At 35.1% G+C, this 13,451-nt stretch overlaps 1 protein-coding gene across 1 annotated transcript in view; it reads right to left on the bottom strand.

Moving 5' to 3' along the window:
- LOC138707954 (sodium/potassium-transporting ATPase subunit beta-2-like) overlaps nucleotides 1–13,451 on the bottom strand; it is a 60,626-nt gene that overhangs the window by 43,540 nt on the left and 3,635 nt on the right. Inside the window, exons 2-3 of the mRNA XM_069838028.1 lie at nucleotides 12,599–12,739; nucleotides 1,224–1,337 (exon numbers count right to left, since the gene is read on the bottom strand). Of these exons, the coding sequence (XP_069694129.1) occupies nucleotides 1,224–1,337; nucleotides 12,599–12,739 (255 nt within the window). The remainder of the gene's footprint in view (nucleotides 1–1,223; nucleotides 1,338–12,598; nucleotides 12,740–13,451) is intronic.

Below are 13,451 nucleotides of genomic sequence, written 5' to 3'. Positions count from 1 at the left end.
ACAGTTTCCATTTTTCTGGGGTGTGATGGATCCAGTTTCCCTGTATCGTTTTATGATCGAATTAACAGTAGCCAAACGGATGTGACATTCTGCAGCAATTTGCCTGTGTGTCATAGAAGAATGCTCTGCTAATGTTATAATTTTAGACCGTTTTCGTGGAGTTGTATCCATTTCTGAAGACGACAGAATGTACACAGGATTGCAGTATTAAGTCTTCAACACAACTGAAATGCTTATAAGTACAAAACGACAGGCAAAATGTCACATATTATAAAAAAAATAATGACAGACCTTCAACAATGGAATTACACGTACTACAGATGTCAATTAAAGCACTATGAGCAGCTGTGAGGCCAACAATGACAGAAAATGTAAAAATATGTCGTGTTCAGATTAATTTGCACGCTACTGTATTGTTTGCCAGAATCAAACCCGACCTGGCTAGTCTGGAGGCGGCAGACACGCTACCACAGAGCTAACTCGGCAGACTTTATATGAAGCATAAAAGCTGTAAAATTTCAAAAGTAATTTCGGAAGGATGGAAAGCTCACTGAATGCAATAAGACAAGTGTTTGTTAATAAAATTGGCAACGGATTTAAATCCGAACAATTTGTATCTCTTGGGGACATTGAAGGGGAAATTATATGCAAATAATCCATGTACAACAGAAGAATTAAAATACAATTTTCGGGCTACAATAGCTAGGATTACAACTTCAAAGAGTGCCCCAGAATTTACTCAAGACGTGCCAATGGTGTAGACTGATGGTAGGATATTTTCAGACTCATGCAAAAGTAGGAGTGAATTTATTGAATGAATTTTTTGTTTGTTAATAGAGCTTCATCCAATGGTTTTTGTTTGTGGAGCGAGGACCCTGCAGAGTTATCCAGAATGAATTATTAATTATAGGTTTGTGATTATATAAATGATAATAGGTTCCGAATGAAAGTTCAAAAGGAAAATTTTATTAATCATCAATATCGTCACCTTTTCCCTTCAGAAAAACTGCTGAACTTGCTATAATTCCACAATTATAATATAATTAAATTTTTTAAGTTATGAACTGTAAAATAAGATTTTATCACATTTGAAACAGTATGTTTTAATAGATGGAAAATATGACGTAATGTGGTAACGATTATATGGCAAAATAATACTATTCTGATGAACTGCGCCATTGTAGTACCAATAGACTGAAAGTATTTCAACAACACAACTTCACCTTCCAAGAATTTGTTCAGGTTTCCCACCCAATACTCCACGTCCTTTGTGTCATTGGACTTGCACCAAATCAAAGTATAATCAATATTTGGAGGCGTAGGTTTAAATGCCAGACCTAGAAGAAAATAAATTAAACAACATACAATTATTCTTATAATGACACAATTTAATATCAGAGATTCTGAAGCTAGTGCTGAAATATGAAGACATGGTGGGAATAATGATGAATGTCACATTTCCATTATTCTGAAATATTACAATTTTAAAGTTTGAAACGCTTTACTGCTCATGTCTTATAATAATGGATACAATGATTGCAATTAAATTACACTTACATGTTATAACAATGGATTCACAAAGTTTCGTTACCAAAAATGGAGAAAGAGCAACAATAACGTTATAATGAACAAATACAAGCAGAAATAAAGGTGAATGAGCAAAACCTTAATTGTAGAACACTGTTAATAGGCCTATCCTACTTTACTTGATTTAACTCAAACTTGGACTCTGTAAAACACTATAAATGCAATTTAACACACTACACTTATATAAAATAATGGAGCAAGAGAATGTATTTACATATCTTCTGCAGTCATTCACAGTGTGGTATATTGTCATAGAATAGTTTTGATTCTTCTTTCGTGAGAAGCTTTAAAACTCCTGGAAGTAAAAAATTAAATAAGTAAAATATTGTATAGTACTACAGATGTAAACTACTGACTAAATATTAATTATAAAAAATGCCTTCAAATCTTTCCACTTTAACAAAGGTATTGGTAGGATCTCGGTGTAAGCAGGATCTGGTAGAGTAAATTCCCCCTCTTGCAGCCTTGAAGGTTTTCTCTTTCTTGTATCTGTGAAAACTACTTTATCCCATGATGCATTGTAGCTCCCAGATCTTAATGACATAATACGTGGCTGTTCAATTTCTACTTTTACTTGTTTCAGAGGTCTTGTAGGCACAGATAACTTACTTTTGTATGCTCCATTAGAGGAGAATAACACTGTCCATTCTTTAGAAAATGTCTGATTGCACTCAGAAACTTGGAATGGGCTTGGCTTAAATCTGCTGTGCCATATAATTTCATACTAGTCTTTAAGTACTTCTGTTACTGCAGTTTGTGATATTGATATTGAATATGGTCATGAATTGCATTCTTAGTTTCATCACTTATAGCATGTGGTCGATTTTTATGTTTCCCTCGTACAACCTTATCACATTCTTTCAACTGCTCCTGAATGGTCTGTAATATTCTTGCACATATCCCATGGAGAGCCAAGAAACCTTTGTAACAAACTGGTACGTCCATCACTACATCATCTTTCTTTGTTCTAACACTGTACGAATATCTGCAATCAAGAAGAAGGGCTTCATTTTGACCTTTTCTAGGACGTCTCCTTTTACGAGTTTTATTTCAATTAAACCACTCAAATAAAGTGTCTGAGCATCACGATCAGACAGACTATTAATATGTTTGAAGATATCACTACTATTTAGTTCACTAAAGTTTTGAGAACACTTCAATCTAGTGCACTTACAGTCCTCTCCTGTTTCATGTGTTTGGGTTTTAATTTTCATTGTAGCATCTGGTACACGGCCAAGTTTTTGGTTTTTTCTTTGTACTTTGACTCAATTCTGGGTTTGTATGTAGATCCATCACAACAGCAATCTTTTACCAAATTTAACTCAATATTAACTGATGGGCCATTCCATGTCAAATCAACACAAAAAAGGGGACTTTTCAACCCGACCACCTCAGATTTTCATTAAATTTGGTGGGATGGTAAAGAACCTTAAGTTAATTAATTATGTAAAATTTTAGCCCTCAATAATGCACGATATCCATACAGCAATTCTGTCAATATGAGAAAAAATGTAAAAATGTTGCATACTATGTCAACAAAAATAATTCATAACTTCTCTTCTAATCGAGGTAGAATCTTAAACTTGAGCTTATTTTAAAGCTAACGAATCATACTTTTCAATAAAAATAGGTTTGCATCAAAGTATCGAATTATTTAGTGAATGGTCATGTGAATCACATTGTAACATTGAATATCTAAAAATGCGGGGCACAAATTATTTCGCGAAAAATATATGTTATAGAGGTAAGAGCATTCTCACCTTGGTGTAAGTTTCATTTTGGGAACGTTTCAGGAATATCAGTAAAAAAATATATCAATGTCTTGGTTTGTAGCATTTAAACCCATCTTACACCAACACTGCATGCATGCAAGTTCGTACTTGTCTGATTATTATCTGCATCATCGATCTGTCAGAGTTTATACAGTGGGAGTTTATACAGTCTTCAATTTATACAAAACGTGCGATCTGTTTCAAGTGCAGTTTCGTTAGTTTCTTTAGAATGTGGTAGTTTTGTGCAATGTAATGGAGTCGCATTTTAAGTTATATGTTTGCTGCAATCCCTTCGAGAAATCAGGGCATTGCAATTAGAGGAAAAATTTAAGAAGTGTTATATCGTGGATGCTTAATGTATTTCCTGATTTAAAACAGGAACAAAAGGTGTGCGCAATGAAATAAAAAAATATAATATGATGTTATTACGCAGAATCCTCAGAATGACTCTAGTAATGAAGAATACGTCGATTCTACAGCAAATGTAAGTTCATTAAATACAAGTCTTTTTGACCAAGGTGTGTTCCTTATTAAACAAAAAAGGCTACAACAAGAGACATATAAGAGACAGAAATTTGAAAATATTGAAAAAGTCTTAAAAGATAAAGTCTTCGATATTAAAGACGCCGAGGAACCAGGACCTTCATCAAGTCCTGATTCTGAAATTTTGTCTCAGTTGCAGGAAAATTTTCAAAATTCAGGTAAAAGTGAGGAAATCACCATTTTAACACTACTACCTAAAAGCTGGAGCGTAAATAATATATCAAAAATAGTTTCTTTCAGCTTCCGAATACATAATTCAGAAAGCCAAAGTCCTGGCTAAAAAAAAAAGGGAATTTTGTGTTCACCAAATCCGGAACCTGGAAAACCCTTACCCGCGGCTGTTGCCGGTAAAGTTAAAGAATTCTGTTGTTCTGACGAGATTAGCAGAATGATGCCTGGTAAGAAATATTTGTTATGATTAAAGACTCAGGGAGTAAATCACATGAGCAGAAATGAATTATATGCAGCGTTTAAAAATTCTAAACCTGAAATGAAGGTAATATTCTCCAAATTTTCAGCTCTTAGACCAAGAAATTGTATTCTAGCTGGAGTTAGTGGGACTATACTGTCTGTGTTTGTGTCCTCATCAGATTGTAAAACTCATGCCAGAAGCAATTTATTAAAGTTTCAGGTCTACGTGGATTTCTAGAAAATTTTTCTTTATACCTTCCAACTTATCAACGTTTCTTGGCTGCTATGGTGTGCAATCCTCCTCATATAAATTGCTTGTTCAGGAAATGTACAGAATGTCCTGAACCATTCAAAATAAGAGAGGGTTTAGAGAAATGTTTCGAATAAAACTTCAGTGAATCAGTGACCTGCAAGCAGTGGATGATGACTGACTGATCAACGGTTGAGACCATAGTGAAACCCAAAGACAAATTTTTCGACTCTCTCTTGGAGAAACTTGGTGATTTACTGACTCACTCATTTATATCACCCGAACAAAGAAAGTTTCTACGTGATATGAAATCATTTCTACAGCCATGTTGTGTTATGCGACTTCACTGAAAACTATTATTTCGTAATCCAAGATGAAATTCAGTCATACCACAGGACTAATGTGCAGACAACCATTCATACTTTCGTAATATATTATAACGAATCGTCATCCGATACAGTCTCTATTAAAAATCTGGTAATAATTTCACACTGCCCGAAACATGACACTACAGCTGTACATCTGTTTCAAAAATATCTAATGGAGTCATTAAAACAAACATCTGTAATTCACCACAAAAATTATGTATTTCTCTGATGGATTCTCTGCTCAGTATAAAAATAGAAAAAAAATTTCCTGAACCTCACATTACATGAAGAAGATCTTGGATTTCCTGCAGAATTGCATATTTTTGCATATCGCATGGCAAAAGAGCATGTGACGTTGTAGGTGGGACACTTAAAAATGTTTGCGGCTCGTGCTAGTTTGCAGAGACCATCCGATAAACAAATAACTACACCTAGGGAATTGTACGACTGGACAAGTGATCATCTCCCAAACATTAATACCGTTTATGTGACTGAAAAAAGCTATACTGAAGAGGAAAAAATGCTTGCTCTTTGATTTGCAAAATCCACCGCAGTGCCTGGAACACAAGTTTCATACAGTCCTGCTGTTTAGGATGGGTATTATACTTGCTAAGCAGTTATAAAATGCAGCTGAAACAACGGAGCATCCTGTCTGGAAAGATGATCAGGCTATTTCATCTCAGCAATGAAAGGTAAGCATTTCTTACAGAACTTCAGGTTTAACTAAATCCATGTGACAATAATTTATTTGAGGTAATAATCGAATTATGTACTACATGTTAAATTACAGAGTGACATTCAATAATATGATCAAATATATTTAAATACAACGAATGTGTGGGACATAATTATCGCGACTTATACGGTTAGCTTACGCTTGCAGTGACATAACAATATTTATCTTTGTAACCTATGATAATTCCAAGTTGAAACTCATCAGTTCATTATATCACTAATTGAGGCGTACTATATATTTTTTTGCTTAAAATAGAACCCCCATTTTTAAATATGAATATGTGAAAATTGTTTCACCATGTTTTTTTTAGTGTAATTGAATATATGCAGAAAACAATATAAGCAATAAAAACTATCACACATTAAGAATGTATCACTCAATTTTTGTAAATTTATCTGGAGACGTTGTTGAGATATATAATTTTAATTGAAGCGGTGTGCTTACAAAAATATGATTTTTCTTCATGTTTGAAACGCCACTGACAGAAAACGAAAAGCACAGGACATATGAAACTCGGCAGTTTTAGTTACCGCCGCAGATAAAACAAACCCTCAAATTTTTAAAGAAATCTGAGTCGGTCGGGTTGAGCGCCTTGTTGATTTGATATGGAATGACCCTGATATTATCTTTTCTAACAACAACAGAAATAAACTTTGACTTGAATTCTAACAATGGAACACCAATCAGATAAATAATAGTAACAATTGACAACTAAAAACAACTAAAGCATTATATTTTAAAGAAACATTGGAATGCACATTCATCGTTTTTTCATCAAGTCTCATCAGTCTTCCATCTTCCAACTTATATTAAATCAAGAATGTCATGGGACCCTTAGAATTTTTGACGCAAATGAATATACATAATGAAACTACATGAGTTTCTCTAAAACTGACACCATAATCTAAAAATGGGAAAAAAATGGACTTTCTTCATTATTCCCCCCATGTCTTCATATCATAACATATGTTTTAAATGAGGGAGAAATCAATGGTAGATTATTAAGGATAAATGAGGGGTTCACAACCAGAGTGGACCAAGTCCACTTGGAATAGTTTTGAGAAATCGTGTCTTAAAGTTCCTTGCTCATAATTAATTTCTGAAAAGTTAAATTAATTTTAGAGTAGACTTAATAATTAGGATATTCTGTAACTTAAGTTGCGGTATACGTATGAAATGACTAGTTATTAACCCTGGTGAACAATTTTATTTCTTAAAAAAAAGATGGACTGGGTTCACTCTGGTTGTGAGTTTCTTTTAATTGATCAAACAAAAATTACAATTTAACCAGTGTATTGAATTTTTTTTTTTTTTTTTAATTTTGCTATATAACCATATCAGCATTATTCAACTCAATATATATGTGTTGATTTTTTAATAGTGGCAACTATGCTGCAGCGATGCTGTACAAAGGAGCCAGGCAATATCATTTAAACCACATGTCACTTACATGCATCCCCTCCCTCAGAGCAAATGAAATCGCCCTCCCCCTCCATTTCCGTCCACAGTGATAACAATAAGACGAGCAGTTGTGAACAAGTGGTTGCAGAATACAGTCGCAATGTTTTCGAAGGGGGAACAGAGAAGCTGGTTTAAAATTCAATGTGCTAGAGGTTGCACAGCACGATCAAGGACCGCAAGAGGCTTGTGGTGCGGATGCATTAGTGCGAAAGTGTGTTGGACATGCCTCGATCTGGTCACCCACCAGTAAGTGACGAACATGTACGGACTGTGTCTGCATTAGTGGAGATGGATCGGAATTTAACGATTCGTGAATTAGCGCAAGATATAGGATTGGCTCCTTCGATTGTGCTTCACATCCTGAAGGATCACCTGAAAATGCGGAAAATTACCTCAAAATGGGTTCCCCATGATTTAACGGACATGCAGAAATGGCAGCAATGTGACGCTTCTCGTACACTCTTGCAGCACCATGAGCGAGAAGGAGAGGTCTTCTTACGGCGTATCATTACAATTCATGAGACCTCAGTTGAAACACCGAACGGACGAGTGGCGTCACCATGAAAACAACAGTTCGGCTGACCTCCACCAATGTTGATTCTTCCTATGATTGGGGTGGTGTGATTTTAAAACATACGTTCCCCAAGGCAGAATGTTAATGCAGAGTACTACTGTTCAATTTTGCGAAACAATCTGTGAGCAGCTCTGAGAAGAAAACGGCGACATTTTATGGATAACCCACCCATCGTTCTGCACGACAATGCTAGGGAGAATACAGCAGGAGTTATGCCTGAATTGTTCAATTGCTGGGGCTGGGAAGTCCTCTATCACCATATTCTCGGGATTTAAGTCCCTGCGACTTCGATCTAATCCCTACAATGAAGGATTCGCTTCCAAACAGTTGAAGAAGTTTTACAGGCAACCGACCGCTCTATTTGCACCATCAACAGATTAGGCAGTGCCAACGAGATCCAACGGCTTCCGTATCGCTGGGAACACGTTGTACACAACGCTGGTGACTACATCGAAGGTTTGTAACCTCGTAAGTATCGAGAGAAAAAAATAGTTGCCGGAACTAAAAAATCAACCTATGTACTGTATGTAACTTCTTCGTTGTTTACAATGTCAGCTGACCTAGTAGTAATCTCAACTGGGAGATTCTTGAAGAAGTTATGATGAATAGTTGGAGGTATATAGGGCAAAAGGTCCATCATGTCCTCTTAGCTGCAGTGATCTTTCGTTGCATCCCATATAAGGGATCTTTAATGACAGGTGATAATGATAATAGTGATTGTCCTGCACTCTTCTTTTGCGCATAGTTTACCTCTAAAAAAAGGCACATCTTCATTTAGAGTTTCCTTGAAAACACTTTTAAAGGCCAGACTTTCTGTCCTCTTAACCAGATTATTTTTAACCAATTGAAGGCTTGTCCATCAGCAGACTTTTTCCTGTTCGTGATTACTTTTTCCAAAATCTTTGTGGATAAGAATTCCTCTCTATTCATCTTGATCACTTTAAAATGAGGATTCCTCTGCTTTGAGGACTTGATAATTTGCACCCAGGCTTCTGGGGTGTAGATACGTTGCACCTCCCTGCTTGCAGATTCAATCAATCCAAATTCTGAATCATTCGGGAGAAACTAATGTCCAGACACCAGAAACATATGATCTATTATATCTGGGTCATGAACAAGCTTTGAAAGTGTGAGTAGCAATTGTATATTCCTGTTCTGTCCCCACCAGCTGTCAGAATATAAAATAATATGTTTGAGAGTAGAAGTATTGTCCTTTAAGTGTTACTTAACAACACTTCTTCTTCATCTTCATCTGTAGATATGTTATTGTTCGAAAGAAAACACACTCTCTCACAAGCAATTATGATCTGTGAAGTAATGGACTTGGTTCACTATGGATGTGAAAAATACTTAGCAACCTTCACCTTGCACAGGAAGTGCTGCTCTGTGTGGAGTAACAAATGAGTTACGGTCTTGGTTTGTTATGGCAATGAATAAAGCTAAGTTTTCTTCATCCCAGATTATATTAATCCACAAACTGGCCACTTGTGGACTTGGTCCACTCTGGTTGTGAACCCCTCAAATATCAATGGGAGTGCAATGTATTGCTAAAAATGTCGTAACACCCTTAGCATTTGCCATAGCATTGTGAAATTTGGATATGTTACATGTAACATGTAAAGCATGTATGACAATTTTCATGAAAATTTAACAAGTATTCTGGGCAAGAGTTGCTTAAAGAGTTTCAATAATTCTCATTTTACTTATGTACCACTTTTACAAAAACCAATGTAGGTACCAGTACCAGCCTAGATTATATATACCCAGATTGCTTGGCATTATAGGTTTTGACGGTAACAACTTTTGTCAGGTTTACGATGCTCAAACAATTGCTATTAGAATTTTTTCTGACACTTGGCTTAGCTTATTTATGATGTTTAAGAAGTAATTTTCCAAAGTGTATCTTTCTCTGCAACAGTAAGTTTTGTGTTAATTGGAAAATATACCAGCTATGAAATTTATCCTGACATCGAAATAAAGCATATACAAAGTTAAGCATGTGTGCAAAATTTCAGCAAAGTCCACTGGATACATTCTTAAAAAATATATAACTTTCTGAAAATGAAGTGTAGAATTTGGAATTATAAAGAAGATTGGTGCAGCATCATAGCATTTAACAATTGTTTGAGGACACTTTCTGGTGGAATTTTGAAATAGAATTCTGGCGATCTAATCTTTAAACATTAGAAAATATAATAAAATAAAATTAAAAAAATCACCAGTCTCACATACATTTCCCCTTAAACCATTTATGCCCATTGGGTCATTTATGACCCACCCAGAAATTTTAGTTTCATTTCCATTATTAAAGATCTTTTTTTCTTTTATTGCTGATGAGATTGTTATTTACACTACTGTGTATCATAACTTTATTCCCGCGCAATTTTCTCCTTAGATGAGCATTGTTGTGACTGACATAATTACACATTGCATTTAGCGCTACAAATAAACCCGAATAATTCAAGGTTGGTAATAAACCATGACACATTTTGTTCAAATTAGTACACACATTTTGAACTAAGGCGTGTAAGACTATAACAATATGTTCCTAGGTTAGAAATAATTACATGGTGTTTTCTGCAATGCAGGGAGACTGATGTCAGAAGTGGGTCATTTTCGACCCAGTGGGCACATTCATTGCCGTGTTTCTCTTTCTTCACATATATCTAAAATCTTATTATTTATTGTCTTTACTATGTGGCCTCAGTGTACAACGCACAAGATTTGGTATATTATATTCTAGAAGAGAAGGGGTTACAGTAACTTGAGAAAATATTACCATTATACCTATTTCCTCCAGCTGATAATGCTGATGATACTGGTCATGACTCATTGAAGACGGTTATAAAAACTCTGATCATTTATGTCGTAACCAACTAAATATAAGTGCTGAGCTTGGCATCCAGGGTAACGAAGTTGGGAAACCTATTTGATTTGACTTTAAAATTTGGGTTATGGTTCAACAACTAGGGTATTGCATATCTTTTGATATTCATCAAGGCCATACTGAAATTACTAACAGTAATAAGCTTGACCTCGAAGAATCTATCATTTATTACTTTGTGAGCCAACAAACAGAAATTCCCCAAATTAGCTCTTCTCTTTGTATCGGTACTTCGACAATTTTTTTACGTCTGCTAAATTCGTCTATGCCCTAGAGAATGACAACTTCAGTACTATCGGTATTATAACGGAAAATAAGACTGATTATTTCTAATCGGTGTTGCTTGCAATGGAAGGGGGAAGGAAATAGTCACCCTACTCTATTACCTCATGGCCTACTTGCCTCATAAGTGGTACCTTGTTGGTATCACTTATGAGGTTCAGATCTGTCTTTAGACAGTTGACTAAACGACAATAATTTCCCATTGATGGCATCCAACAGATGAAAAATATGGTTCTCAGAGTTTATGAATGTCTTGTATGCAAAGAAAATAACATTACTGCAGTCAAATGGAAATACACTGCTATGGTCACAGTGTTATTCAATCAAAAAAAAAGAAAAAAAGGATAGAAATACCTCAGCCTAATATTATTTGCAACTACAAACGAAATATTGGGGGAGTACACATAATGGACAACAGCATTTAAAATGAATTATATAATTGGAATCCAGGGCAACAAATGGTACTGTACATGCTAATATCTTGGAGAAGCTGAGTTCCAGCACCACAACACAAGTACGGCAAAGCTCCCCTTCAAATAGGACCAACAGTACACACACCAAATAAAATAAAAATAACATAGTTCTCCATCTGTGAGAGATGATCGTAGAGGATATTATGAATGACATGGTAAATTCGTCACCGATGTGCAGGGTGTCCCAATAAAACAACCAAGGCATCCAGTTGATGTGAAATACCCCTACATGAAAGTGTTTTTTCTGAACTCCACATGGTTAAGAAATAAGTTACACGCTATTTTTCTTCTTATAACATTCATGAAATATTGTATTACTCATTATATTGCATGAATTATAATGACTGCTTGAGTTTCTGAAAATAAATAAATAGGTTGAGAATTGTACCTGATTTGCCCACTGGGTCGTTTTCCACCCAACCTGTATCTAAGTGTCCAGGCATTGAAAAAGTCTAAAACAGCATTTGGCAATAATTTTGGTATAAGAGCTTACAAATGTTCGGTTTTTGTCAAAATATTATAAAAAATATCTTTTGGACATATATGGATTAAGGAAAGGATAGATGGGACCATTTTCATTGCTGATGAAGTAAACAAAAACAATATTCAAAGGATAAAACCACCTTCGTCTTTAGACGAATAAAAGTGTGAGGAGAGTGCTCTGGTCATTACGAGTTTCGTCTGTCACGTCTGTTCAGTCGTTTGCAAAGAATCCCATTGAACAGAATAACCGTCTCACAAATTTGTTCATATGAAGACAAAGATAAATGCAACCTTCGAAACATAACGTATTTCTCTAACATAAATAGTACAAATATAGCTTTGCAACCTCCACGTATCAATGATACTTTAATGTCTTAATATACCTGTAAAGAAATTATTTACAATCAAATATTATGTGTCGGTTACTTTACATTTACTGCAATATTTAACAACAATTTCCAACTGCTACAATCACTTAGGCATAAAGCAGATATACAGTATGTTGGTTGCAATACAGTAAATTTGCGGTGAAAGTATTAAGTTGAAAGGCCAAATAAGTACAAGATGTTTATTTATAAAGAGCCAATACTACATCTACTCTGTCACACGATCTGCTAGGAATGAAACCCATGAGACTGACACCTAAGTGATCAACCAATGACTGGTTGGAAATTCACTGTTCGCAGGACTTCATTGCAAAAATCTGTATACATTCCTATAAATATTTCAATAATTAGATACAGAGCTGTAATTTGCATCAGAGATAAACAGTACCTGGTGAGGATCCTATGAGTGATTGCTCCAATTTGTATTTTGGTTCAAATTGACTTACTGTTGACATCAATCCAATGTGGCACAAATAACAGAAGCCAATGAGACCGCTATAAAAGCAGACGTAAAATAAAAAACACACACCTGGAATGCAAACATAAGAAGTTACAATATTGACACTATTTCAGTATAACAAAAAAAAGCTTCTCTCAAGAATTGCAGGTGAAAATAATTGCTAAATAGTAGATCTAGATATTTTACATCTTGATTACACAACTTTTAACACTATATCACTTCGGAATATAAAGTACATATCTGCTTTCACGTTTTAACTAGATTACCTTGGCGACTACACAAGTACACCCCCACAGGAAACGCAATCAGAAGGCGCAAAGGCCATTCAGCTCTGAGAATAGTCCACAGGCTGAAACTTGTCAACAAGGTAACCTAGTTAATTAACACGTGAAAGCATATATATACACCGGTACTTTATATTCCCTAGATATTTTATTTACGTGATCCAGAAATGTTACTCTTGTTATTAATATTATTACATTTCTAATTTCAGAACCAAGTTTTATGCTTAGGTCTACATATTGCGACACTAAAATGGATTTTATGCTGTATGAAGAATGTGACTTATAACAGAAAATTGTCAATGTATCGACTTTGGAAGGCAGCCTTCGTTTCCTATTTGTCCATGATGTCTTTCGCAGCAATGGATATGATAGTACTTACAAAAATTACCTGCTTCACAACGCAACTACAGTAAAAATTCTTAGCTAGTACCTATAATTTATGTTAACCGAAATATGTCGATTTCCCACTGTTTCAATTTTGTAATGAATTTTACGCT

Source organism: Periplaneta americana, chromosome 10 (genome assembly GCF_040183065.1).
Source record: "Periplaneta americana isolate PAMFEO1 chromosome 10, P.americana_PAMFEO1_priV1, whole genome shotgun sequence".
NCBI lineage: Eukaryota > Metazoa > Arthropoda > Insecta > Blattodea > Blattidae > Periplaneta > Periplaneta americana.
The sequence above is the reverse complement of the archived record's forward strand: the minus strand, read 5'-3'. Positions and strand labels throughout refer to the sequence as shown.